At 36.4% G+C, this 27,029-nt stretch overlaps 1 protein-coding gene across 3 annotated transcripts in view; it reads right to left on the reverse strand.

Moving 5' to 3' along the window:
* The window catches only part of sorcs2 (sortilin-related VPS10 domain containing receptor 2), a 212,532-nt gene that overhangs the window by 3,818 nt on the left and 181,685 nt on the right, over positions 1–27,029 (reverse strand). For all 3 annotated transcript variants that reach the window (XM_048184819.1, XM_048184821.1, XM_048184820.1), the window contains exons 7-24: positions 26,822–26,940; positions 25,136–25,225; positions 18,766–18,945; positions 18,188–18,334; positions 15,305–15,407; positions 13,225–13,301; positions 12,730–12,821; positions 11,081–11,188; positions 9,973–10,093; positions 9,159–9,292; positions 8,861–8,989; positions 7,480–7,651; positions 7,189–7,375; positions 3,990–4,123; positions 3,538–3,661; positions 1,095–1,207; positions 867–989; positions 604–703 (exon numbers count right to left, since the gene is read on the reverse strand). In XM_048184819.1, coding sequence (XP_048040776.1) covers positions 604–703; positions 867–989; positions 1,095–1,207; positions 3,538–3,661; positions 3,990–4,123; positions 7,189–7,375; positions 7,480–7,651; positions 8,861–8,989; positions 9,159–9,292; positions 9,973–10,093; positions 11,081–11,188; positions 12,730–12,821; positions 13,225–13,301; positions 15,305–15,407; positions 18,188–18,334; positions 18,766–18,945; positions 25,136–25,225; positions 26,822–26,940 — 2,253 coding nt within the window. The remainder of the gene's footprint in view (positions 1–603; positions 704–866; positions 990–1,094; positions 1,208–3,537; positions 3,662–3,989; positions 4,124–7,188; positions 7,376–7,479; positions 7,652–8,860; positions 8,990–9,158; positions 9,293–9,972; positions 10,094–11,080; positions 11,189–12,729; positions 12,822–13,224; positions 13,302–15,304; positions 15,408–18,187; positions 18,335–18,765; positions 18,946–25,135; positions 25,226–26,821; positions 26,941–27,029) is intronic.

A 27,029-nucleotide genomic window follows, 5' to 3' on the forward strand; every position in this document is an offset into this window, starting at 1 on the left:
TATACACTTACCAAACACTTAGAAAACAAACTCAAACCATAACAAAAATCACACAAATCACACACAAATGTACACACCTTGTGTGGATAAAGCCATTTGTGTGGCTGTGATACAGACAACAAACAAAACAAACATTCAAATACCTAAAAAACAAACTAAAAATAAAAACACAACAAATGATCTTTAAAGGAAAGTTATACTCAAACATGCATGTATTGTTCAAACAAAGAATCACTGTGATTTCGACAACTCAAAACTCAAACAGAAATGCAAGCCAACAGAAACATACATATGAAGAGTAAATGAAGTCAACTCAACTTAAACTCTAGACCAGAAAACAGAACAGAAACAAGACATTTTTACATGATTTTTCCTTTCGTTTTATAACTCTCCATTAGCAAGACAATATTCTTAAAGTGTAAAGAGGACACTTCTAAAAGCGAGAGGTAAATGTGACGCACCAGTCTCTGTTGTGCTGGCAGACACGTCACTAGTTATAGGTCCTTAGAAATACATTGGCCATGTTTTAGTAATTAACTGACTCACTGACATACTTGGTAGCTGTACATGTTTGCGTGCGTGTGTCTGTTTTATTTTGCTCACCTGCATCTGAGTCTGCAAGAGTCACCAACACTTGTAACCCTCCTCTCACAATGAAGCTCACATTGTTCTCACTCAGAACCTGCTTTATGGTGGGAATACGCTACAGAAATGAAGAACACACACACACAAGAACAAAACAGATAATATCACTTCAGTACTCATTACTATTTCTGTAGCGTTCAGGATAAATGTGACACTCTTTGCCTTTGAGATAACTGGAAAAAAATCTCCCATTTATTTTTACGAGTGGCTTCATCACCTACCTTATCCACAAACACACTCCTCTTCACTGGTGTGCTGACTGGAGGAAGAACATACAGGTCTGCAGTGGTGGGAAGACCAGGCTTCACCATGGTAACCAAAGAGTCCTGAGGAACCCCTGTGAGCTATTAGACAAAGAGTGTGACATGATGAGTACATTTAAAATGTTTTGCATAAAAATCAGAGCTCTATTGTGTGTGTGTGTGAGTGTTCATTATTGAGACGAGAACCTTAGCGAGAATCTTGGTTACGACTTGTCCCACATCTTGTCTCCATTCAGGGATGTTTGGGTTAAAGCTGTCCAAATTACGACTGAAACTCAATGGGATGACCTGGAAATGATCTGAAGAGAGAAGTATTGTGATGAACATATAAAAGTCAATTGTGCGGTTGAAAAAAAGGCTGTGAAAAAAAATAATCAGCATAAAGTGAATATAATGTATATAATGAATCATGGCAACTAAAAATGTGATTTCATTCGAAAAGAACAGTTTTAATTTACTCTAATTTAACTAACAGGGTTCTGCCATGTTCAAAAACACTATAAAGTGAACCACTAGATTTATATTATTTTATATTGTAGACAAAGATGCATTCCCATGGTCTTTCAGTCAGGCACTCACATACAAAACCTTTTTACAATAACTATAGCAAAGCATATGGGTTTGGAATGACATGAAGGTGTTTAAAGGTGCCCTCGAATGAAAAATTGAATTTATCTTGGCATAGTCAAATAACAAGAGTTCAGTACATGGAAATGACATACAGTGAGTCTCAAACTCCATTGTTTCCTCCTTCTTACATAAATCTCATTTGTTTAAAAGACCTCCGAAGAACAGGCGAATCTCAACATAACACCGACTGTTACGCAACAGTCGGGGTGTACGCCCCCAATATTTGCATATACCAGCCCATGTTCCCAACATTATGCGTAACGTAACGTAACGTCTGGATCTGTGCACAGCCGAATCAACAGACTAGGTAAGCAAACAATAACAACAGCGAAAAATGGCAGATGGAGCAATAATAACTGACATGATCCATGATAACATGATATTTTTGGTGATATTTGTAAATTGTCTTTCTAAATGTTTCATTAGCATGTTGCTAATGTACTGTTAAATGTGGTTAAAGTTACCATCGTTTCTTACTGTATTCACGGAGACAAGAGCCGTCGCTATTTTCATTTTTAAACACTTGCAGTCTGTATAATGCATAAACACAACTTCATTCTTTATAAATCTCTCCAACAGTGTGTAATGTTAGCTTTAGCCACGGAGCACAGCCTCAAATTCATTCAGAATCAATGTAAACAATATAACAGTATACAATACTCACATAATCCGACGCATGCATGCCGCATGCATGACGAACACTTTGTAAAGATCCATTTGAGGGTTATATTAGCTGTGTAAGCTTTGTTTATGCACTGTTCAAGGCAAGCGCGAGCTCTGTCGGTGTGGAGCACGAGAATTAAAGGGCCAGTAGCCCTGAATCGGCTCATTTATAATAATGCCCCAAAATAGGCAGTTAAAAAAATTTATTAAAAAAAATCTATGGGGTATTTTGAGCTGAAACTTCACAGACACATTCAGGGGACACCTTAGACTTATATTACATCTTTTTAAAAAAAGTTCTAGGGCACCTTTAAGTTTGATAAATAATGACAGAATTTTCAACTGACATGAAAAACATTCTGTAAAAAAGACTCACATAACCAATTAAAAAGATGTGATCTCAAAATAAAGCAGTGAAAATCTTACAGCCAATCATTTGTCTACAGAAATTGCAAAGTCATCCGACTTAATTTATTAAATTTACTAAAATAGCTTGAGGACAAACAATATGAACCAGTGAAGTGACACAGTTGTGCACAACAGTTTTTCAATCTGCATTCAAGCTGAACATTGTCTCTGAGGAAGACTGTCATTTCTGCTTTCCAAGCATGACCTCATCCTATCACACCACACTCATAAATATTCAATCCAGCCCTGGAATCATATGAATATTTTATTTCTGTTTAACACTGTCATTACAAGAAAGAAATGCAGTTAGTCCTCAAGTAAGATTTTAAATTTCACACAAATCAAGAAATTAAACAGTATCAGAACATTGATTGTTCTCAATCTGCTTCAAATTCTTTAGTTTCGCAACACACCATACCATAACACACAGCTGGTGTGTTACGAAATGGGGACAGAAAGTCCAGGGCCACTTTTTTAGCTGACCATCATTTTGACTAATACACTCATGCATCTACTGTATTGTTGGATTCTACATCATCAATGATCGGCTGCTTATATATCTTATCTCGCATTCTTTAATCGCATTGTAATTCTTGCTCAGATTCTGTAAACAGCCAACCTTGCCTCCTTAGATTTGATTGGCCATCTCAAACATTTTGACGAGCGCTGTTAGACCAACAGTCTTGAACATGCTAAATAGATATGATTGAATTTAATTGAATAGAATAAAATCATTTTGAGGGATACTGAAATTACAAAATTTGTCTGTGTAGGCCAGTCGCCTGGGCTGAAGGGAAGGATATATAACTATCATTCATTCTTTATATATATATGTATATATATATATGTGTGTGTGGAGTCCACATTTCGCAGTAGCCCACCAGTCCGCCCCTGATGCTGTACACCTTCTTACCATGTTTTATCTTACCATAAACAATGACAGTCTTGCTGTCCTGCACCATGGAGCGACCATTAGAAGCCTGAACTGTCACAGGAACTTCGCCCTCCTCAGAGAACCTTGTAATCAGGCTGTTCTCCAGGGTCAGCTTTGGCTGTCGAGGGGAATATATTTGAATGTTTCAATTGCCATACCTCAACCTTCAAGTATAAGCCTTTCAAATAAATTCAAGGTCAATTTCTTCAATATTTATACATGACTACGTACATAAAAGGACTTATAAACATTTACTGTTATTATGAATTACCCTCATTACATGTCATTTTTTCTTCATAAAATGCACAGCTCTTGTTTTTGAGTTTTGAAGTCAGCATAATGATTTTAATAATTAAAAAATTAACAAATGCCTAACATAAAACAGAAAAACAGATGGGTCAGAAAATAAGGAAGCATTTATAATATTATTAATTACCACAGAGTACCTGAAGGTTATCTCCAATCCACCAGTAAAACACGGTAAGGTTTGCCTCAATGGGCAGCACTATAGCTGTGAGATTTACTTCTTGATTTCTGCCAGCGATTGGGACCACCTCCAGGTGGACATCCTGTAGAGGAGCTGGAGAAAACAGAGACAAATTGAGAAAAAAGAAAGTGTTTCAGTATTTTTCAAGCCTTTATTGAGATAAAACAGCATATATGGTGTAAGGTATGTGTACAGCTTTGTAAATAATGAGCATCCATATTGAAATCGGATTTCAGAATATTTTTACATGGGCCTGATTATTGATTATGATTCAGTAAAGCGTTTTCAATCTCACAGTATTATAGATAACGGTAACACTTTAGAATACTGATCCTTCACTAATGAATAACTACACAGGAACAAATGAGTAATGCATTATTAACACTCTACTAACTACTATTAACTAACAAGTAACTCTGATGAATGAATTAGTAAGTAATAGTGCTCAGTTGAAGATGGTAGTTCACTATTAACTAATCAGTAACTACTGTTTTTTTCATACCTCCCAGAGAACTACTAAGAACTACTATATACATGTTTGTAATTAATGTGAATAATGCATAATGTATAATTAATTCTAAAGTGAAGGTCATGGTAACCCACTAGTAATGACTGAAGTATTACCAAATACTTAAGAAGGAATTATTAATTATTTGGATCAGTACTTCTAAAGTGAAAAGCATGATAACTCTCTAGTAACTACTGAAGTCTTTGTAAACTTTTGAGGTTTTTGTAAAGTATTGAATAGTAATAACTCAAGAGTTACTATATAACTCTAAAGTAACTACTTCTTATTTGGATCAGTATTCTAAAGTGAAGATCATAGTAACTCACTAGTAATTACTTAAGTGTTACTACATCCTTCTAAAGGAACTACTAATTATTTGGATCAGTATTCTAAAGTGAAGATCATGGTTACCCACTAGTAATTACTTAAGTGTTACCAAATATATCATAAGGAATTACTGTAGAAAAGCATAGAAAAACATCAAACGTTTACAATGACTACAGTAGTTACTAGAGAGTTATCATGTTTTTCACTTTAGAGTACTGATCCAAATAATTAGTAATTCCTTCTTAAGTATTTGGTAACACTTCAGTCATTACTAGTGGGTTACCATGACCTTCACTTTAGAAATAATTATACATTATGCATCATTCACGTTAATTATGAACCTGTATATAGTAGTTCTTAGTAGTTCTCTGGGAGGTATGAACAGAGCCGGCCCAAGGCATAAGCGGACTAAGCGGCTGCTTAGGGCCCCCGTAGCCACCAGGGGGCCCCCAAGAGCATATGAAATGACAGCTTGATCAGTTTCAGTTCTAGTGCCTCCGTCCCAATAATACTGTACAACTCGACGTACATTCATATAACATTAGGGCTGCACAATGCATCGTTTTAGCATCGATATTGCGATGTGCGTATCCACGATAGTCATATCAAAGGAATTGCAATGATTAACCAAAGTTACACGTGTTTAGGTCCTGTCACACGGAGCCGCGCAGACGCACATGAACACCGAATTGCGTTCAGACCAGTTCCGCATATTTGTGTTTGAACGGACATATACACGCAGAATTATGTCAAAATGTCCTTGTAAACACATTTTCTTATGGCTTAGGTAATGCAAACAAAGAAAACGGATGTGTCTTAAAGTCACAGCAGGCTTGCTGCTTTCTGTTTCATGAATGTTAACAAACAACAAAATACAAAGAGAAAATTTGCTTTAACAGATTAATTATATTCAATTCATACAGTGAAGACTATGCAGTGTTATTTTACATTTGATTATTCATTTTCTGGACCTGAATACTTACCTGAAAAATATAAAACACTCATTTATGTCATTTAAATCACCCCAATCGTTCTAGAATTATTCTTTCCAAATAGAGCTATTCAAGTAATCTGTTAAATTTATTTCATATCGCAACATATATTGCAGAAAAACAAAAATCACAATGTCAGTTTTTTCCAATACCGTGCAGCCCTATATCACATGTTAACGCAGCAATAGAGTTACACTCACGGGACACTGCACTTATTCACAATCACAAAAGTTCATTATTTGCATATGTTTTAAAGCCTTGCCGGTTAAACATTTCATTCATATGCTGTTCTGACATGCGCTTTTTCTAAGAGCAGAAACTTGAAGCGCATGCACACTAAAAGCCTGGCAAACAGCGCCCGATTACGTCTGATTGCGCTAATATTGTCAAATACTCACTAGGTTTACATAAACACAGTTGGTTATGTCTAAAGTAATCATTTGAGAAAAAATGAATGTGTGTCTTTTTGTTACATGCGTGCAGGTCTTAAAGTGACAGCAGCTTAATATTAAACATGCTGCTGCTTATCCTTAAAGGGATAGTTCACCCAAAAAATGAAAAATTATTATTTACTCTTTCTCATGTTGTTCCAAACCTGTATTAACTTATTTCTTCTGCTGAACATTTTGAAGAATGTGGGTAACCAAACAGTTGTTGGTCCCCATTGACATTGAAAAAATACACTATAGAAGTCAATGAGGACCAGCAACTGTTTAGTTACCCACATTCTTCAAAATAACTTTTATGTTCAACAGAAGAAAGAAACTCATTCAGGTTTAAAACAACCTGAGAGTGAGGAAATGACAGAATTTTCATTTTTGGGTGAACTATTCCTTTAATGTTAATACATTTATTATTGTTATCTTGTTACAGATCCACCTGATCTGTTCATTTTATGTCTTTATTTAAGTATGTGATTTAATATTGTGTGTTTTGTAAATTAACATTTATTTTTATATAATAAGATACTGTTTATCTTAAGTTATTCTAACGAGGGGCCCCCAAATAAAATTCTGCTTAGGGCCCAATAAAGTCTTGGGCCGGCCCTGGGTATGAAAAAACAACAGTAGTTACTGATTAGTTAATAGTGAACTACCACCTTCAACTGAGCACTATTACTTACTAATTCATTAATCAGAGTTTATTGTTAGTTAATAGTAGTTACTATAGTGTTAATAATGCATTACTCGTTTGTTCCTGTGTAGTTATTCATTAATGAAGGATCAGTATTCTAAAGTGTTACCTAGATAACTAATCATTTTGTTCCAAAATTAGATGCAATGGCCTTTGAATCCAGCTCATACTCACTCAAATCTGAAGATTTCACTGACCTGTGACCTGAATGTAAAGGGTGGCTTGGTCGTGTCCAGCAGAATTTTCAGCCTTCACATTCACACGGTAAACACCTGGTTTCTCATAACGGTGCTGAATGGGTTCGTCTGTGACAGTCAGGTTTTCATATATAGCCCTGACCCCATCCATTAAATCGACCTGATATCTGGTGTTGGTGGTGTCACCCTAAAGAGGGAAATGCAATGAAACAAATCAACGTTAAAGATGCATGACATTTTAACAATCAAATTATAAAATTGTACTTAGTGTAAATAATCCATGTACTTAACCTGTTCCTGATGCACTATAAAGGTGATGTCATCACCAGGTGCCACGGCCAACATCTGTCCTTTGATGCCCAGCTGCAGGCCTTTAGGGGGCAGCAAAGGACAGGAATGCTGCTTTGCGCTCTGTTCTTTATTCAAGCCACCCTCACAAACATTAGCGATGACCTTCCGGTAACTTCAACAGACAACACAAAACATGTTAGCCTTGACTTGCTTTTACTTGCCTTAAACTGGAAAATCCATGTAATGTTGCTGCCTGGATTTAAACTCTTGGTTATAATGAAGAGTTGTGGAAAAGATGCACTGCATTCCTAAATAACCATAATAAGAGGTGGATAAAACATCCATATAACGTGTTCAGAAAGGTCTTGGCTCAGAAAACACAGATAAACAATCATCAAGCTTTGTGTCAGCTAAGGTTTTGCTGAATGAGGTTCTCCTGAATGTCATGCTCTACTTAACACAGCTGATTCTGAAATATGATTTGGTTTACAAATCTAATCTTTTTGACATTGATCTCTTTGTTCAATTTAATCAGTCCTGTATGCAGTACATCTGCTTTGGTTACTATAGTAATAATGTCAGGATTGAGAGTATCTGTCAGTATGGAAAAAGAGGATAGAAAACTGAAAATTTTGCTTCTGCTCATGTCCATCACAGTGTTCACAAAGCATGAGACAACATAGGTAATACATTCATGCAAAACCTCTGACTTGTTCATTTATTCACTACATAGTTGTGAACAACCCGGTTGTTAAATCTGATGTGACATGTAACTGTTTCCAGGTCCAACGCTTTATCACATGACAAAATCAAATAATATAGGGCACTAATATACACTCAGTGTGCTATAATACTACCAAAACATCATGATTCTAACCTTTACCTCCACATCGAAATCTCAGTTGGCCAGATAGTGATTCATCTTTCCACAATCTGTAAAACATTGGTGACTGGAATACCATGAGACTGTGGACTGTAGTGTAAACTGTGAGTTTTTTTTTTTTTTTATAAAAAAGCTTAACTTAAAGGTGTGTTATAAATAAACAGTGCTCATAAATGGCTGTTGAGTATTATCTCTTGAAACGAAGTAGAGGCTTGGACCCGGAAACTGCGAAAAATGCATGTGGACACAGTTCCTGGTAATATCATCCACTATGACATTTACAAATGTGATGTAAAATTGTACTTGAAATCTGATCTGGCCTGATCTGACACATTTAAAATCTGATTTCAAAACATATGTGGACGTGATACTGTTATTATCTGCTAGTCTGAATAAAGCCTGTGTGTAAAAAATGTATTCATCTAAAATGTCTATGCCATGCACGAGTGAGTGTGATTTTACCCTGCATTGTCTAATGTTCTTCAGTATGTGTATTACCCTGTGCTGGACTTATAGCTGTGTCCTAAATGGCAGTTTTCAGGTGGAGCGTCAGGATCATGCCAGAAGTCGGGATAGCAGCGATCACCCTCTAACCTGAGGCTGGGAGCTCTCTCAAAGCCGTAGTCACTGAGAACACACAGAGACAAGTAAAAAGCTCTATTTTTAGCTCCAGATCTAATTCACAATTCACTGCACTGGGGTTTGAAAGTGAAGTAGAGTGTCTCTTACAACAAAGACGTATGTGTATAATTGCAATTGGCTTGAAATGTGCAAAGGTTATCTCTCTGTTTCGTACCAGGCAAAGTCTTTCTCTGAGCACTGGCAAGGTTTAGCCGTTAGAGCTGATGTATAGCTCTTCCCTTTAATGCACAACGATGCCTCTTTCCTCTTCCTGTACATTCGTTCCTGGCCCATGATGCATTTCTCTCCCTGTAGGAGAAAACATGTCATGCATTTCCATTTGAAAAGTAGTGGTAACACTTTAAAGTGTTAAAGTTCCATTGGTTAACATTAATTAAAGGGATAGTTCACTCAAAATGAAAATCTTCTTTTGTTTAACAGAAGAAAGAAACTCATACAGGTTTGGAACAACTTGAGGGTGAGTAAATGATGACATTTTCATTTTTGGGTTAACTATCCCTTTAACATGAACTAACAATGAAAAATACTTCTAAAGCATTTATTAATCTTTGTCAACATTTGCTAATACATTATTAGTATCAAATTTGTATCTGTTAATATTATTTATAATGAACCGGAGCCAACATGAAAAGCTTTATTTTTATTATTATTAACTAACTAACATTAACAAAGATGAAATACTGTAACAAATATATTGTTTATTGTTGCTTAATGCTAATTAATACATTAAGTAATGGGACCTTATAGTAAAATGTTTCCAAAGTGGTAAATGGATAACACAAATAAAAGTCTATTTCCATAACAGAAAATAAAACATTGACGTAGATATGGCTTATATTATTATCATTTTCCTTTCCTCATATCTTTTCTTATTTCTTCTCATGAGATTAAATTAGTTGTACAGCACTTTGATTCACCCTCTTTTGTCTTTGAACATGTCGTAACTAGAGAAAACAGCCTGATATTACCTGTAGATCAGTGAGTTTCCATGAGTCATAATCAGCTTCTGTGCACTGTCTGGGAAACGACTGACGGAAATCCACCTTCACCAGCTCCCAATCCGAACGGTAACTTATGTGGCCAAATACCCTGTCCACAACAGTAAATATAAATAAACATAATCCTTCATCCATTACAAACATAATCCTTCTTCCATTAATCCATCCCTCCATCAATAAACATCCAATTATGCTTCAAGTAGCAAATGTTGAAACAAAAGCCATTCATCCCTAGTACTGAAAAGCGAGACTATAGGAGTGTAACTCTGACGTCAAGTCACAACACATTCTCTACCCAATTATGCATCTTGGTAATGGAGCAAACGAATGGACAGACACATGGATTCGCTCATCAGCAGCGTGTTACTAATGAGCAGGGGCCTCTTTAATGAAGACTTTGAATATCGCATTGCCTTTATCAGAAGCCTCTTTATAATATAGAGACCACCTGCTGTTTGGGGTCTATGGGAAGATGCTCTCCACTTAATCTCAAATAAAGCACTGTTCACCACCACAAGGTGGAACCCTGTATCTGTGCTTTTGGGAAATCAGTGTACAGGTGTCAAGAACAATTAAAAATGCATATCTGAGATCTACATTTTGCTTTACATTTAGTATGGTCTGTGTCCAAATTTATAAATATACTTCCTTCAGTTAAATTAAGTTCTGCAAGGAATAATCAGCTTGTGATGGACTAAAAGCCTGACCTTAAGGTCGGGATCATGCTCACTCAGCACAAACAAAATGACTGAAAAATCAATATTTTGTCCTAAAGGCCATAAAACCAACACAGGATAACAGTCCTAAATGGATAATTCACCCAAAAATGAAGATCTGCTTACCCTCATATTGTTCCAAAATTGTACGGCTGTTTTTGTCCACACATTTAAAGCCAATGGGATCCAAAACAATACAGGATCTCAAAACATTCCTCAAAATATGTTCCAGAGAATCATAGAGGTTTGAAAACACATGAGGTTAAGTAAATGATGACAGAATCTTCAGTTTTGGGTGAACTATCCCTTTAAGGTGGACTAGTAACTGCCGTTTAATTTTCACAGGACATACTCATACTCACGTCATAACCAGTGTCTCATCTCCAGGTTCGCTCAGAAGTCCATCCACAAACACAGAAGTGCTGGTGAAGTTGTGGATGCTCCACGTTTGTCCTTCATCTATGCTGAATCTAAAACAAAAATGTTTGACGTGATGTTGTATTAGCAGTATACATCCGAAAAAAGGAAGTTGTATATGTAAGCAATACGGTACGAGAGGCTGTACTGTATCGTGAATAAGTCACGGCTAAAGGGCGTTGTTAGGCATGACGTGCCTGCAACCCCTTCAGCCGTGACTTATTCACGATACAGCACAGCCTCTCGTACCTTATTGCTTTTATACAATGGTTACCACACAATACAAATATTAAAGCCAGAAATATGTATCAATGCAACTTTCATGAAGTAAATTCTCAATAAAAGCCTTCCTTCTGCTGGAAAAAATGGTCCCTGACCGTGAACAGCAACAGAAGTTACATTTTCACGCCATTAGATGGTGGCAAAGACTGTCTTTATGAGTGTGTCAGTCAGTAGCGAAGACTTTTATATTGAAAAGACTGAATTGTTGTGAACATGGAACAAGACGCAACCGACAAATGCTTTGACCAGCGCTGTCAGTCACGGGAAAACCCCTTAAATGTTAAAAGGACAAGATAATACATCAGACATTTAAATTGATTTTTTATTATGAACATAGGACTGACCTGAAGGAAAATGCTAAATCTGAATGCAGGTAATAAACTCGCTCACTTGATCTTTTTCTCACAATACTCTTTTTCATAATACTGTAAGCTTCGATGAACAATATCAATTGAGAACAAACAGTTTACGTTGCTAAGAGTGGTTGCTAAGTGTGTTGTGTAGTGATACACAGAACCGTTGGGTGGTCATAGCCGTGTTTTATCGTGAATAAAACACAGCTATTGACCAATCAGAATCAAGGACAGGAACTAACTGTTTTATAATATATCATACATCATATGAACTGAAATGATCAGTTTCATAAAATCTTTTAAAATTTACTATAAGTGTGAAACATCATTCATTTCTTTCCTTTAGATACATCCTGTTATCTAAAAATATCATTCAGTTGCCGTTGATTCTCACAGTGTGGACGTGAGAGTTTGTAGGCTACAAGCCAGCGTAAGCACTACAAGCTCTCAGTCTTATCCTGACAGAAGCGGTTGTTTGTACTGCCAAGACTCAACGCCGATGAAAGGCTTCAAGGCGTATGTGAGAGATGGTAATGATTTTCTCTTTGATCTTTATATGGTTCCTTTTTACTCACATTTGTGAAGTAAGGTGAACTTGATATCTAGTATGTGAATCACTTCATATTATATGGACAAAGGGTTGGCTTTTACCAACCCTTTGCAGAAGAAGAGATTTAGGCTGCTCGAGAACTCAGGGTGGTCTGAAGAGCCCTCCAAAGCCAAATGAGCCTCTTAAAGCACTCACTCAAAGGATTACCAGCACAGTCAGGTCAGCAAAAGCCAGGGAAGGAAGGTCTTGAATGCTGAAGTCTGACTCTGTTCACAGTGTTCAGTGTTTACTGCTAGACTTCTCTTTTTAGAAGTTCTTCTGTCAGTCTTTGTTGGTGTTTTGTTTATGTTTACAAATTATTACAATATAATTTGTCCAGACAATACTTTACAGAAACAAATGATCTTACTTGAGTATTTTTAAAGGGATAGAAGTGTCCTTAATGGCCACAATGACACCGCCATGATCCAGATAGAGAATATGATGCTCTTCTTCAAAAACCTAGAGTGAGCAAATGAAATAAAAACACTTAAAGGCATTTTAAGTTCATCATCATAAATATCATAATCAAGATTCAATGTCGTTAGAGAAAAATACAGTTGAGCAAATGAGAGGCAATTCCGAAAATCATTGAAAGGACATTAAGACAGAGAGATGAGTCTGCCACATAATGAGCAGTGAAACAGCAGCAAACAAGAGGGTTTCAAATAAAATTGGGCAGAATGGGAACAAAAGGAACAGAGATCTGAATTCAAAGGGCAAACCGAACCAAGTCTCTTGGAAAAAGGTGGGTGTTGCAAAACTAAAGATTGGTGACAAGTCACAGAAGAATTTTTTCTGACACCAATAGTCATTGTAAAACAACTTTGCAGATCATTCGTCTCTTCTCGGTGTTCATTCTTACCTGTCTCCAGGTCTTGCCACAGTCTGAGGTGATGTACATCTCCTCTTTATATTCAACCAACTGAGACCCAAGGTTACCTGAAGAGAAGATACACACAGAATATCTTCACATGAATACAGAGAGAGAGAGGCACTTTAATTTTCTTCTTTTAAACTTGAAGCAAAGCAGCAATTTCCTCACTTTGTATGATTTTAAGAGAGAGGGAGGAGTAAACGTGAGCGAGCTATTTAGTGAAACTGCGAGAAACCTGGAGGCTGTTGGGGATCAAAGGCTGAGAACTAGTTAGATCTGAACATTTTACTGAGACAGTGGCACAATAATAGCAAGAGAAAGCTGGATTTTGATGGAGACTTGGTGCTCAATATCTGCTCTATATGTACCCATGTTCACAGTGATTACTACTACTCTTCTTCTCTTTTTATAAGTTCTTCTGTCAGTGTTTAGCCCAAAGTATACTCTACTTTTTACGTGTACGCGAGGGTCAGTGTACAGCGCGCGTGACACGTATTTCGTCGACAGAAGAGTACGCACGTATTGTATGCGCACTGGCATATTTTGTAACTTTGTATGTGCAGGTCGCACCTGAGCATTTAATTTTTTCGCAACAATTACTTTATCCACAAGGTGGCAACTGTGCCCTAGGGGTGTCGATTCACAAGGTAGTCGAAGAAAAACAAACAGACCAGAACGCATACAAGCTATACAGCGACAATGGAGGCCTACATAGACGAGAGATTGTGCAAAGAGCTTAGAAAGTAACCTCATTTGTACAACTCTAGCATGAAAGAATACAAAGATATTGCTCAAAATGACACATGCATTGAATGCCCGTGTACGTGAACGAGTAAAATGAAGCATACTTTGCAAGGCTGTGCGTTCGACTGTGCGGGCACAAAAAACGAAGTATACCCAGGGCTTTTTGTTTACGTTTACAAATGATTACAATATAATTACAATATAAATGATTACAATACAACAAATTGCAGCACATGTTGATAACTACACTGCAAAAAATGCTGTTCTTACTTAGAGTTTTTGTCTTGTTTCTTGTCAAAATATCTTAAAGTTCTTGAATCATTTTCTTGACAAGTAAAAAATATTTTCCTATTTTCAGGAAAAATAAGTCAAAATTGAGTGAGTTTTTCCTTAAAACAAGCAAAATAATCTGCCAATGGGGTAAGCAAAATAGTCTTATTTCAAACTAAAAATAAGCTATATAATCTTGTTTTCAGTTTGGATTAAGATTATTTTGCTTACACCATTGGCAGATTATTTTGCTTGTTTTAAGGAAAAACTCACTCAATTTTGAGTAATTTTTCCTAAAAACAAGAAAAGAATGTTTACTTGTCTAGAAAATGCTTCTTGATTTAAGATTTTTTATTTACTTGGACTGGAAACAAGACAAAAATTCTAAGTAAGAACAGCATTTTTTGCAGTGTAGCTGCAATGTGTTGATAACTCTTAAAACCAGAGGCTGACGGGCTCTTTAACTACTCATGTTTGTTAGTAGGTGAAATAAGTCAAGAGTGAAGAAGGCAGTGTGACACTGTCTGTGTTTCTGTGTGTGTGTACATGTCTGTAACCCTGAGGGAATGGACAGACTTTATGACCTTGTGAACTGGCAACAGCTCTAGCCTTGGATTCAAGAACATTAATGTATTGTCTTCTTCAATTCCCCATGAACCTTGTGGCAATAAAGAGGAAATATTTCATATATCTGTGCCTGCCTCCTTTTGTGCCTCAGTATGGACTCAATGGCTTTGCACAGCACTCAGAAATGAGGGGGATGGGGAAGACTCAAAAGCAAGGTTCACTTTTTTTCTTTATATGGTACATCACATTCAATTTTCCTTCTAAAAATACTTCTCAGCATTCCTTTCCTTTTTTTTTTGTGAAGAAATAGTCTGCTTCGTACACACTATCATAATTTCTCTAAGCATGCTGCAGTGTAGATTTGGATCTGGACTATAATTATTTCTTATAATTGAAAAGTTGAGCAGTACAGAGCTTCATTTGATTTGAGTTTTTGGGCTCCTCAACACTATGGTGACAATAGGTTATAGTTGCCATGGAGACTGACCTGCACCCATTATGAGGCCTGGGGCAGAATCTTTAGTGTGGACGGTTCCAGATACGTACGGGCTGTCAGCCCATCGCAAGTGGAGATGGAGGTGACAGTCAGGCTAGGCAGAGAAGCAGAGGCAAAGAAAAATATTAGTCTCTTTTGGTATCTATATGTATAGGCAATCATGCCAATGTGATTAAACAACAGATGCACCACCAATCAGTGTTTTACATAATGTCTGCACTTAGTAGAGAATCTGGACTCACTGACAAACACACAAAACCACTTTGCTTTAACACACACAAATGACAGTCTAAGTTCTACAGTAAGGAGCCCATAATTTATAACCACTTCACAAGTCACACTATATACCATCCGGGATAAAAGATGGATCAAAGCAAGAATATAAAGCATATTTCAAGTGTCAAAAACCTCAAAAGGGGTTGTAATAAAAAAAGAAGAAGAAGAAATGGGTAAAAATGGGAGATGAGCAATAGAAATGAGAGAGAATTGTAGAGAGATTGCGAAGGAGAGGAGAACAATAGGAAAAATGACATGTCAAACGGAGGGCTGAGAGATGGGACAGATGTGAGAAGGTTGGCTAGACAGACAGGAAAGGAGAGAGAAGTCGATATATGTCCTTTCAACTCTGCTAGCTTCTGATATGTATCTTGTCTTGTCTTGTCTCATGTTGCCAGAAACCATATCTGTGTATTAATTGATGGCCATCTACCAGTCACACTGTTTAAAATGGACATTTATAATGATACATATCTCTGGCTGTGTATGTGTGTAAAGAGTAAGCCCTGTGGATATGTGTGTGTATATGTGTGTAGATTGATGATTCAGATCTTTTTTTCTTTTTTCTTTTTTGTCTCATGAGACAGCAGCAGAATCAGCGCCTGCTCTGCCCACCAACCCACAACCGCAAACAGTGGGAGATGAGTCAGATCCAGGGGTCAATGACTTCACGTCTGTGTCTGAGACAGTTGCGGTACAATCATCTTGAAGAGGAAAAAAGCAGAGTGTGGGCTGGATATGTATCTGTAGCTGTATATTGAAATAAAGTCATGATTTTGTTGGTGACTGAATGAATATGCAATGAATTGATGGGAAAATTACATCTGCACAATTATATTTAAATCAAATGTGGTGTTTGCATTTTAGCTTTTAGTTCATAGGCATATTATTTATACTAGTATTCAATAGGAACAGTAAGATTTTTTAATGTTTTTGAAAAAAAGTCTCTTATCCTCAGTTGCTCACCAATGTTGCATTTATTTGAAGAGTTATACTGTGAAATAGTATTACAAAACTATTATAGGTAACCCTATTATAATAACTGATTTCTATTTGAATATATTTTAAAGTGTCATTTATTCCTGTGACAGCAAAGCTGAATTTTCAGCATCATTACTCCAGTCTTAAGTGTCACACGATCCTTCAGAAATCATTCTAACGTGCTGATTTGCTGAAACATTCTTTCATATTTTCAATGTTGAAAACAGTTGCGCTGCTTAATATTTTGGCAGAAACCATGGATTCGTTGATAAATAGAAAGATATATAATTTCTGTAAAAGTCTTTTGTCACTTTTGAACATTTAAAGGTGCCCTAGAACCAGTTTTAACAAGATGTAATATAAGTCTAAGGTGTCCCCTGAACGTGTCTGTGAAGTTTCAGCTCAAAATACCCCATAGATTTTTTTTTATTAATTTTTTCAACTGCCTATTTTGAGCCATAATTATATATGCACAGATTCAGTGCGCGGCCCCTTTAAATCTCGCGCTCCTCCGCCCCCGAGCTCTCGACTATAATACAGTGCATAAACAAAGTTCACACAGCTAATATAACCCTCAAAATGGATCTTTACAAAGTGTTCATCATTCATGCTGCATGCATGCATCGATTCCTGTGAGTATAGTATTTATTTGGATGTTTACATTTGATTCTGAATTAGTTTGAGGCTGTGCTCCATGGCTAATGGGCTAAAGCTAACATTACACACTGTTGGAGAGATTTATAAAGAATGAAGTTGTGTTTATGAATTATACAGGCTGCAAGTGTTTAATAAGGAAAATAGCGACGTCTCTCTTGTCTCCGTGAATACAGTAAGAAACGATGGTAAATTTAACCACATTTAACAGTACATTAGCAACATGCTAACGAAACATTTAGAAAGACAATTTACAAATATCACTAAAAATATCATGATATCATGGATCATGTCAGTTATTATTGCTCCATCTGCCATTTTTCGCTATTGTTCTTGCTTGCTTACCTAGTCTGATGATTCAGCTGTGCACATCCAGACGTTAATACTGGCTTGTGTAATGCCTTGAACATTAGCTGGCATATGCAAATATTGGGGGCGTACATATTAATGATCCCGACTGTTACATAACAGTCGGTGTTGTGTTGAGATTCGCCTGTTTTTCTGAGGTCTTTTAAACAAATGAGATTTACATAAGAAGGAGGAAACAATGGTGTTTGAGACTCACTGTCATGTCCATGTACTGAACTTTTGTTATTCATCTATGCTGAGGTAAATTCAATTTTTCATCCGATGGCACCTTTAATGCATCCCAATTTCTTAATTTCAAAAGACTGCTGACCCCAAACTTTTGAATTGTAGTATATATATAATATCATATGTCAATAATATTTTTGAGAAATCCATTTGACAAAAACTGAAAGGTAAAAGAGGCTTATAAACAAAACAAAACTCTGATTATTCTGCTTAACTTTCATTGTATCGAGAAACTCAGTCCTACACAAATAAAATGGATGCAAAGGCTAGATCAAAGTTAATGTAGCACTGGTAGATAAACAGAATTGCAAAAGACTATTATAAATGTTGGAATGGAAGCTGGAATGAGGAATGAGCAGATATATTTACCTGCTTGCAACTGACAGGTTTGCCGTTCATATCAGTTGTAGGAGGAGCCAATGGTTCCCAGTCCCTGCCTTTGTTGTAGGTGATGAGAGTCATCACTTTTCCATCTACTTTTTGATTGGCTAAGAATACGCCCTTGATGCCACGAACCTGAAAAATACACACACATACACAAAAGATGAGGTATTCCTCAGTATCTCTCAGATCCTGTAAAGAAGCTGTAAAATGTTATTAAGTCACAACTGTCTAAGAAACTGTGTTAGATCAAGCTTGTTTTAGTAGCACAGGGACATCAGCTTCCTAGAATCACTTATTTATTAAAGCATGCTACTGGCTATGAATAATGAGTGAGTGAATATGTCTGAAGGCTTACTAGACATCACAAGCACTTTGTCACACCTCCACTTTTATGTGTGTGTTTTTGTAGAGTGTTATAGGTAAAGGTCTCTATCCATTTGAATGCACACAGTCATGTAAGCTTTACTACAGCTGAGCTCTTTTAAGTTCATTACGCATAAAGTGTGATGTGAAGCCCACACTGCCTTGTATTACACAGGGACTGTGTGGGGTGAAATGTTGACCTCCAGGATGTCGATGAGGACATTCTCTTCAGGCTGCTTGGTGCTGCGGACGTTCTCCAACACAATGGAGTAATAGACTCCCTGCGGATCTGACTGGTAGAGGTTGTACGTGTCCGTCTGATACCACTCTTGAAGAGCCAGGAATACCTGATTCTCGTCTGTACTCACAATTCGCACATTCTGCGCAAAAAGAGAGAAAAGCAGAAAGATACCACACAAGGAGATTAGAACATGCAAGGATAAAAATGAAATAAGTTCAATGCAAATCACAGTTTCAGTTTTCTCAGCAGGTACAAATAATTAACAATGTAATTCTTTGCAGAGTGTCTTTGTGTGAAGAGAGACAAAAAGCTTGATGCTTTCACTTGAGCTTACATAAAACAACAACAATACAGTGCTGCATATAATTCCATGGTGATTATACTTCGTTGCTTTGAAATTAAAAGTTTATTTTGAGCTGCTGTGAAAAACTGAGTTTGAACATAAACTGTACGGGGACAGATTTAGATGAAATGAAACCATGAACATTAAAAAATCCGTCCTATAATTAGCTCCTCTGGTTTGCCTTAAAATACAGAATCATCACTAAGCTCCTGAGTTTTGGTAACTTAGCTGCATGCATCCGGGTGCGGTGGCAATGACTGGGTCAGGTCGGGCGAGTTTGCCACCATGTTGTTCTTGCTGATAAAGTGAAAGTGGGTCGCATTAATTTAGGCACAAAGATGAAGGGTACAAGCTCATGCCCCCAGCTGAATTCATTCATAAGAACTTAAGTGAAGAGCTAGCAAAGTCCCTGAAGCGCTGAGTAGCTTTAATGTGCTTCAGAGACCAAATTTTAAAGCTATTTCTCACTTATGTCCCACTAACAGCAGTTTAGTGGCACTGAATCCCTTCTGTGAGAGGTCAGTTACACAACACCTGTTTACTGGGAGAATTGTAGGGATAAGAATAAGAACAATAAGGATAAAGTAACAAACTTGAAGAGCAACGATTACTACTTGCGTGTGCGCATGTCCATTTGGACTAAGTAACATTATTGTACATGCAGCTTCTACATAAGAAATCATGTTAGGCACAAAAACTGCAACAGAGGCTTTATGAGTAATAAGTCCACTCTACATATACAGTATAAAAAGTGTATGTCTTATATCTGCTGCATTCGAGTCATTCTGGAAATTTCACCTTTGGAAATTACAAATATGACACGACGTGTATTCGAGTGATTTTTAGTCAGAATTAAATAGGCTTGCCAGACAATTTCATATTTCTCTGCCTTATTCACTTCCCAAAAAAGACAGGAAGCTTTTCTAGTGCTAATACAACATAATGATGAACATTAGTTGTATAATTCTTTTGGTGCCACAGAGCATGACAGGAAATGTGATTTGGTCTGTCTTGTCATAACCCAGCTAATTGAGTTGTTTTCTGGCACGCTTTATCACTATTTATATCAACACTAAAACAAAATGCATACAAACAAAATGGTACCACAATTACAACTTATTATGATCAATAACTCAAGTCAGAAAATCTTGGCTTTAAAACCAACAACAACAGCAACAAAAACTCCAACTTCCAACTCACCATTATGGAATCTTCTAATCTTGATTCATCCCTATGTTCTCCTCCTTCCTAAAATATCTTCCTATATCCACACACAAACACTTCTGAAAAGTACCAATTTTCCCAGAAGACTATTCTGATGAAATGAAAGCAAATATTTAATTTCAGAGAAGCTCTTTTATAGAGGGGAATGTAAATGTGTACATGGCTTTCCAGATATTATTTCAAATTGAATTTATCCTTTTACTGATCCTAGCTGTCATGAGGTTCATGATGACATCTGGAAACAGTCAATCACAAATTGTAATACCCGAGAGATCGAATTTTTTTTTATCAGATTTGTAGATGGTACTGAACACACCTCTTGTCTAGAACTGCAATGTAAGTCTTGTCTGTTGTTTTGGGGTCAAATATGAACAGCTCATCATCTTTTAGTTAGTTGTGAATTAAAATTTTAACAATGAGGTCATCTTTCAACCAAGGCTTACACAAGACAATGAAGTCATCGCTGTGAAACACAGCTGCTGAAAGTTCCCCTGGGGAGAGTGGAAGTTTTAAATGTGGATTATTAGATCATCTAAATCAGCACACAAACAGCAACAAGAACAACAAAGTAATAGGATTAAAACAGAAAGCGCTGTAAAGCACTTTTAGTTATAAATCTTATATTTTAAAACACTGCATGGATGGATCTGTCCTGTCTTTGTCTGTCATGCTGTGTGGCAGGACACTCAGGACCCCAGTACTGATAACAGTATTATCAGAACTTAAGACAGCGCTATCCATCTGTCTCTGACAGCAGGCACAGGACCCCTATCAGCCATGACACAGCTGCAGGACATTTCTGTCTCTGCCTACAGCCACAATCCCTGAGTGTATTATTGGCAGGCTGACTGAGTGTCTATGTATAAGAAAAAAAAGATGGTATGGGTTACAGTACAATAGTCAGATGGATGGAAAAACACGCAATCCTTAAAGGTATCTTTATATATATATATATATATATATATATATATATATATATATATATATATATATATATGATTTCTCTGTCTGGTGGATTCATTGTGTTTCAATAGTGGTGCATTTGAATTCTGGTCATGCTGCCACATTCTTGAAGCGGAGAAACAGGTCTTAATTGGCCAAAATCAATAGTATTGTTTCTATTCACTGCTTTAGAAAGTAAAAAAGAATACTGGGTCCTTTTTAAGTGATTTTGTGTGGTTAGGGGGATTGCAATTTGACTGCAATACCAACATTTACCTAGGCTAAAACATTTGAAGCAGGCCTGTAATATTACAGAAGCACCATAAAGTTAAATTCTCCGGAATATTGTAGTTTTTCAAGTTCAATTAAAAGGATAGTTCACCCAAAAATCAAAATTCTGTCATCATTTACTCACCCTCAAGTTGTTCAAAATCTGCATGAGTTTCGTTCAAAGATATTTTAAAGAATGTTGCTAATCAAACAGTTGATGGTAGACATTGATTTCCGTAGTGGAAAAAAAAATACTATGGAAGTCAATGGCTATCATAAACTGTCTGATTATCAACATTCTTTAAAATATCTTCTTTTGTGTTCAGCAAAAGTGTTCAGTTCTTCATTGGAGATCAAGAAGATTGAAATACGCCTCCTGAAATTTGTTCATTTTACATTTACATAGGCTGAGATTAATGAATGTCATCCTAAAACATAGAGTGCTATGCGTTTTCATCCAGGGATAGTTTATCCAAAAATAAAAATCCTGTCTTCATTATATAATATATATATATGTATATTTAGGAAATCAACATTCTTATATATGTTCTTATATACACATACATATATATATATATATATATATATATATATATATATATGTTTCCCTAAAAAACAAACAAACCACAAATTCTTTTGTGTTCTACAGAAGAAAGTCCTACAATTTTAGAAGAACATAAGGGTACAAGAATATAACAACATAAGAATTTTTCCTTTAACTTTTCCCACAAGCTTTTTATAAAAAACAGCATAATGACCATTCATTCCCCTAATCTTCAAATCTTAATTCAGATTAAGCAGGCTTTACTTTCTCGCAAATTAAAAAAAAAAAAAATATCATTGAGACGAGCCTTAAAAATAGAAAGAAAAAAAATGAGAGAAGGAAAAGAGAGGAAGAGTAGAAAGTTTAGTGGTGCTTAGCCATTTAGTGCCCTAGGTGTGTTACAACAAACAAATCGTCCAGCTGGAGCCTAGACCATCATTAATCCATAACGTAAAGAAAGGGACTTCAGACGAGATCTGCGACTGCATACTGGAATTGGGTTTTGCATTTTTCAAAAGGTTTTCAATTATTCACTGTGGAAAATATGGGCACAACACCAGCCAACCCCATTTCTCTCTCACACACACTCCTGCTCTCCTCTGGGTTCTTGAACCGGGTGTCTAAAATTTGACCTATCTGCTCAGTCAAGCGACACACAACTAAAAGAGCAGAGAAAAGAGGGTCTAGAGAGGGAAAAAAAACATCAATATTGCTTTAACCCCCAAAATGACACCGTGTAAGGGAAAAGATAAATACATCCATTCAAAATTTTCACAAAAGCCTTCGCATATGCACTTAAAGGCACTGAGCAAATAAATCTATAGCGTGTTCAACATCTACAGTAATTAAAATTAAAGCTTTTATCCTTTGCCATTAAGGCGAATGCCTGGTAATCTGGAACATCTTTCTTAGTAATACTCTTTCTCTTACACTTTTCTCTCTCTCTATCTCTCTCTTTCACTCTGTCACAGTGAATCAGTGGTTGGCATAGTTACAAATGCCATTGACAGCAGCTGCCCTACAGCCTCTCTCCTTTCCCTGCCTTTCTCTCTCTCTCTGAGGTGAAATATACATGAAGCAGGCCCCCCTGGCCTCCACTCAAATCAATGTTATTCAATTACAGTCAGACAGCATTTTACTGAAGCACTCCCTTGGGTTAGAGCCACAGACAGCCTGGTCAGTCATCAGCTGTAACCCTTAGCCAGCTGTCTTCTTTCGCCAGCATATTACTGCCATACATCACAGCTCCTCAGTAGGTTAAACCCACATCTGGGTTGTAATGGTGTAGTGTTTCACTGCTAGACACCAACTGTGCTCTTCAGTTCATACATATTGTCGCAATACCTCATAGTCACTCTATGGCTTTAAAGTGAAATCCTCAACAGCTGCAGTTGATAAAAGAACAATAACCACCTTCAAACAGTAATTCACATTTAATACATATTTCATGACAATAGCATCAGTAACTTCAAGCACAAAACTATACACGCACATGATACCGCTGCACTATATGTTAGCGAACATTCAAGAAGCATTTAAATAAATCTTTTATATCATTTATATAACAGTTTCACGGTTTGTTTCAGTCTGCTTGTCTGTGATTGCTAGTTCTAGATATGCTGTCAGTCTGTGCATTAGTAGTGGATTATTTTTGCAGGTTACATCAGTACAACAGAAGGCAGTGATGCGCGGGTTGATCCAAAATGAGCGGGTGCCTGCGGTCACCCGCGGTTACCCACGGTTATGAGTCATCCAAAAATATTTTTAATGATATTCGGGTCGCGGTCGGTCGGGTCGTTTGAAATAAAGATGCCAGTTAAACCTTTGTAATTTATATAGTACTAGACACAATTTTCTATGAAATACATAGGCCTAGACTTTATTGGCTGAATAACTTGAGCGAAGATGACGCACAAGCTCAGTCTGCAGGTAGAGATGGAGGCGGCAAGAGAAAAGGTGAAGACTGGGGAGTGGAAGCTCCACAAATACACAAATAGAAAGAGCAAAGTGTGGGAGACATTTGCCGAAATAATGAAAGAATGAAATAGTAACATTATTGTTGAGCGTTATTAACTTTTGAATAAATGCTGACGCGGGACAAAATGCCCGATTTCCCAACACGTTGAACTGAGCCATTGCACCATTTTAATAGGCTACTTTTAAACGCATATAGCTCAGTAATGTCAGTTTTATGTATTTTCTGAGAGGGGGCGGGATTTTTGTTGGGAAAGTCGGGGGAGAGACGCACACTTCGATTAGACTGGATAAACACATGCAGCATCTTAATTGTTAAGAAAATGACACACTTTTCCAAATATGGCCCAATGACGCTATGATGAGCATTTACTACTTTTAAAAAATGCGGGTAAGGAAGCGGGTCAGGTACAATATTTTCTTTTTTTTTTTTTTTGCGGCCCGAGTTGCGGGCGGGTTAGTTGAAAACGCCGGTCGGGTGCGGATTGTTTATACACTGATCCGCGCATCACTGACAGAAGGTGGTGACAAGTGACCATTTTTATGATTGAGTCATTGACTCAAACATTGAACTGAATTATTTAAACTCTCTGATTCATTCAGCAATGAATCATTTGACTGTTTTTATGAGTCAGCCATTGAATCATTTACTCAACCAATTAGAAGATTCAATAACGAAACACCCCTGCTGTGTGTTATTTGCAGATGCAGCTGTGTCTAAAATATTACTCAAAAGGTAGGCTACTTAATATTAACTTCTTGTTTATTGAACTGCTGTATAAAAGCAATATCGCACTTGGAATCATGCTGCTGGTGTTAAATCAGAAAAATTATGATGCATTAGCTTTAATGAGAATAAACAGTAAAAAATGCCTCATCACTTTGCATTACATCTGCACAGTATGATCAGCACAAAAAGTGTTTGATAAAATATAACGACAAATATTTTTGTAAAAAATACAACCCAAAACTACACAAGGGATTTCAGAGTAAATATTGTTCATTTAACAGGCACATTTTTGAGGACTGTACCTTTGGAAGGGCGTATTTAGGGAATCTCATTTGAACAAATTCATTCCTCCGGTATGAGACATAATACTTGGTGCGATTTCCTGTAGTTACCTAAAAAAGAAAAGAAAGACAGTGTGTTTATTTTGTTTACCAATGCAGTTTTTATTTCACTATCCCAATGGTGGAGTCATGTCCTCACCGTCAGCAATTTTGAGACAAACCACTCAGTCTGAATTCACAATGTCGATTTTACCTGGCTGGTATTATCCCAATTGATTCAGTCTCTACTAGCACTAATCTGTTGGTTTCTTGTACAAACTCTCTATAGTTCACATGAACTGTGTCTAGTCTGCATCAGCGTGCCTCTGACCAAACACAAACATTTCACACATTGTAGTCCTGCTTCTGAAGTGCATTTTCTGAATTCCTTTTCAACAGCTGCAATCCCTTCAAAAAGCAACTGAACAGGTGAAAGGGGGTGGGGGGAGTGGGAGAAATTAATACAAAACAAGAGTAAATGTCCTTGAGTTACTGTCTAATTATTAAAGATCAGAAAAAGTAATTAAATATAGAAGAAAAAAAGAACAAAGGAGATAAAAAGAGGAAAAAAACAGAAAAGAAGAAAAAGCAATACTGTATGTCAAAATGAAGTATGTGAGAACAAAATTATTGCCAATCTGGTGGACATTTCATATTAGCTTGTCATATACAGGATTAACAATAATTTTGGTATGTGTGTCCTGACAAACAATGTCTAGACAAATCCGATGAATCAATTCTTAAATCACATCTAAACTTAATAGAGTGTATTGTTCACTTCAGCACTCTAATGAGAAATTTTCCTCAAAAGCAAAATGAAAGCTTAAAAAACTCCCAGCAATTGAAATGCTATAGCTGTAGATGCATTTGCTTTAGAGATGAGAGACTTCATCAGTCTTTACATGTGAAAATAGACTGCTATGCTGTTGAGAAAAAAGCCCAGCTTTGCACTTCTGAAAACATTCACTGAGCCGTGAATTGCCCATGAGGTCTAGCACTTATCAGCTCTCTCAATATCAGCCAAAGGGACAAGGTTAATCGATGGTCATGCTTTACACCAAGAGTCCTGTAGTATATATATATATATATATATATATATATATATATATATATATGTGTGTGTGTCAGTTATTTTTTAATACCATTAAAATAACTAAAATCCATTAATTTATGGCAAGCAGTTGTGTAATAAATGGCAAAATGTGCATTCAGAAGGTCATTTTCACTAAATAAATCTATTTTAGTGTAATATAAAACCTTGACCAGGGTTTGTTTTTGCCTGGCTAAAAGTTCATTATCCCTTACATGTGTGTAAATATATTACAATAAAAAAATATATTACAATATATATTACAATAAAATATATTAAAATATATTACAAATAAAGGATTTTCCTTTGAATTTTGAGTTTGTTTATTTATTAAAGAATCCACAATAAATAATTTAACAAAGACATTTAACATCACAAATTTTTGCAACACTGATAATAAGAAATGCTACTTGAGCATATCAGCATATTAGAATGATTTCTGAAGGATCATGTGACACTGAAGACGAGAGTAATGGCTGCTTTAATACAACTTTGCCATCACAGGAATCAATTACATTTTAGAATATATTCAAATAGAAAACATATCTTAAATAGCATCATCACTAACATCATTTTACCTTTACAAATATGTATTCATCTTGCACTGAGAGGGAATTGTGGTCAATCTTCCCCAAGAACTGTGCTGTCACCATTTTATCAGAGCAGTTTTGGATGAGACATGTCACATAAAGGTATCCTGGTGAAAGACAGAAGCACACACACACACACAAAAGGTTAGAGGAAAGTGAAGGTAAAAATATGACTCTCAAAAGTTTGAAAGGACTT

This window comes from Megalobrama amblycephala, linkage group LG3 (genome assembly GCF_018812025.1).
Source record: "Megalobrama amblycephala isolate DHTTF-2021 linkage group LG3, ASM1881202v1, whole genome shotgun sequence".
NCBI classification, from domain to species: Eukaryota; Metazoa; Chordata; class Actinopteri; order Cypriniformes; family Xenocyprididae; genus Megalobrama; species Megalobrama amblycephala.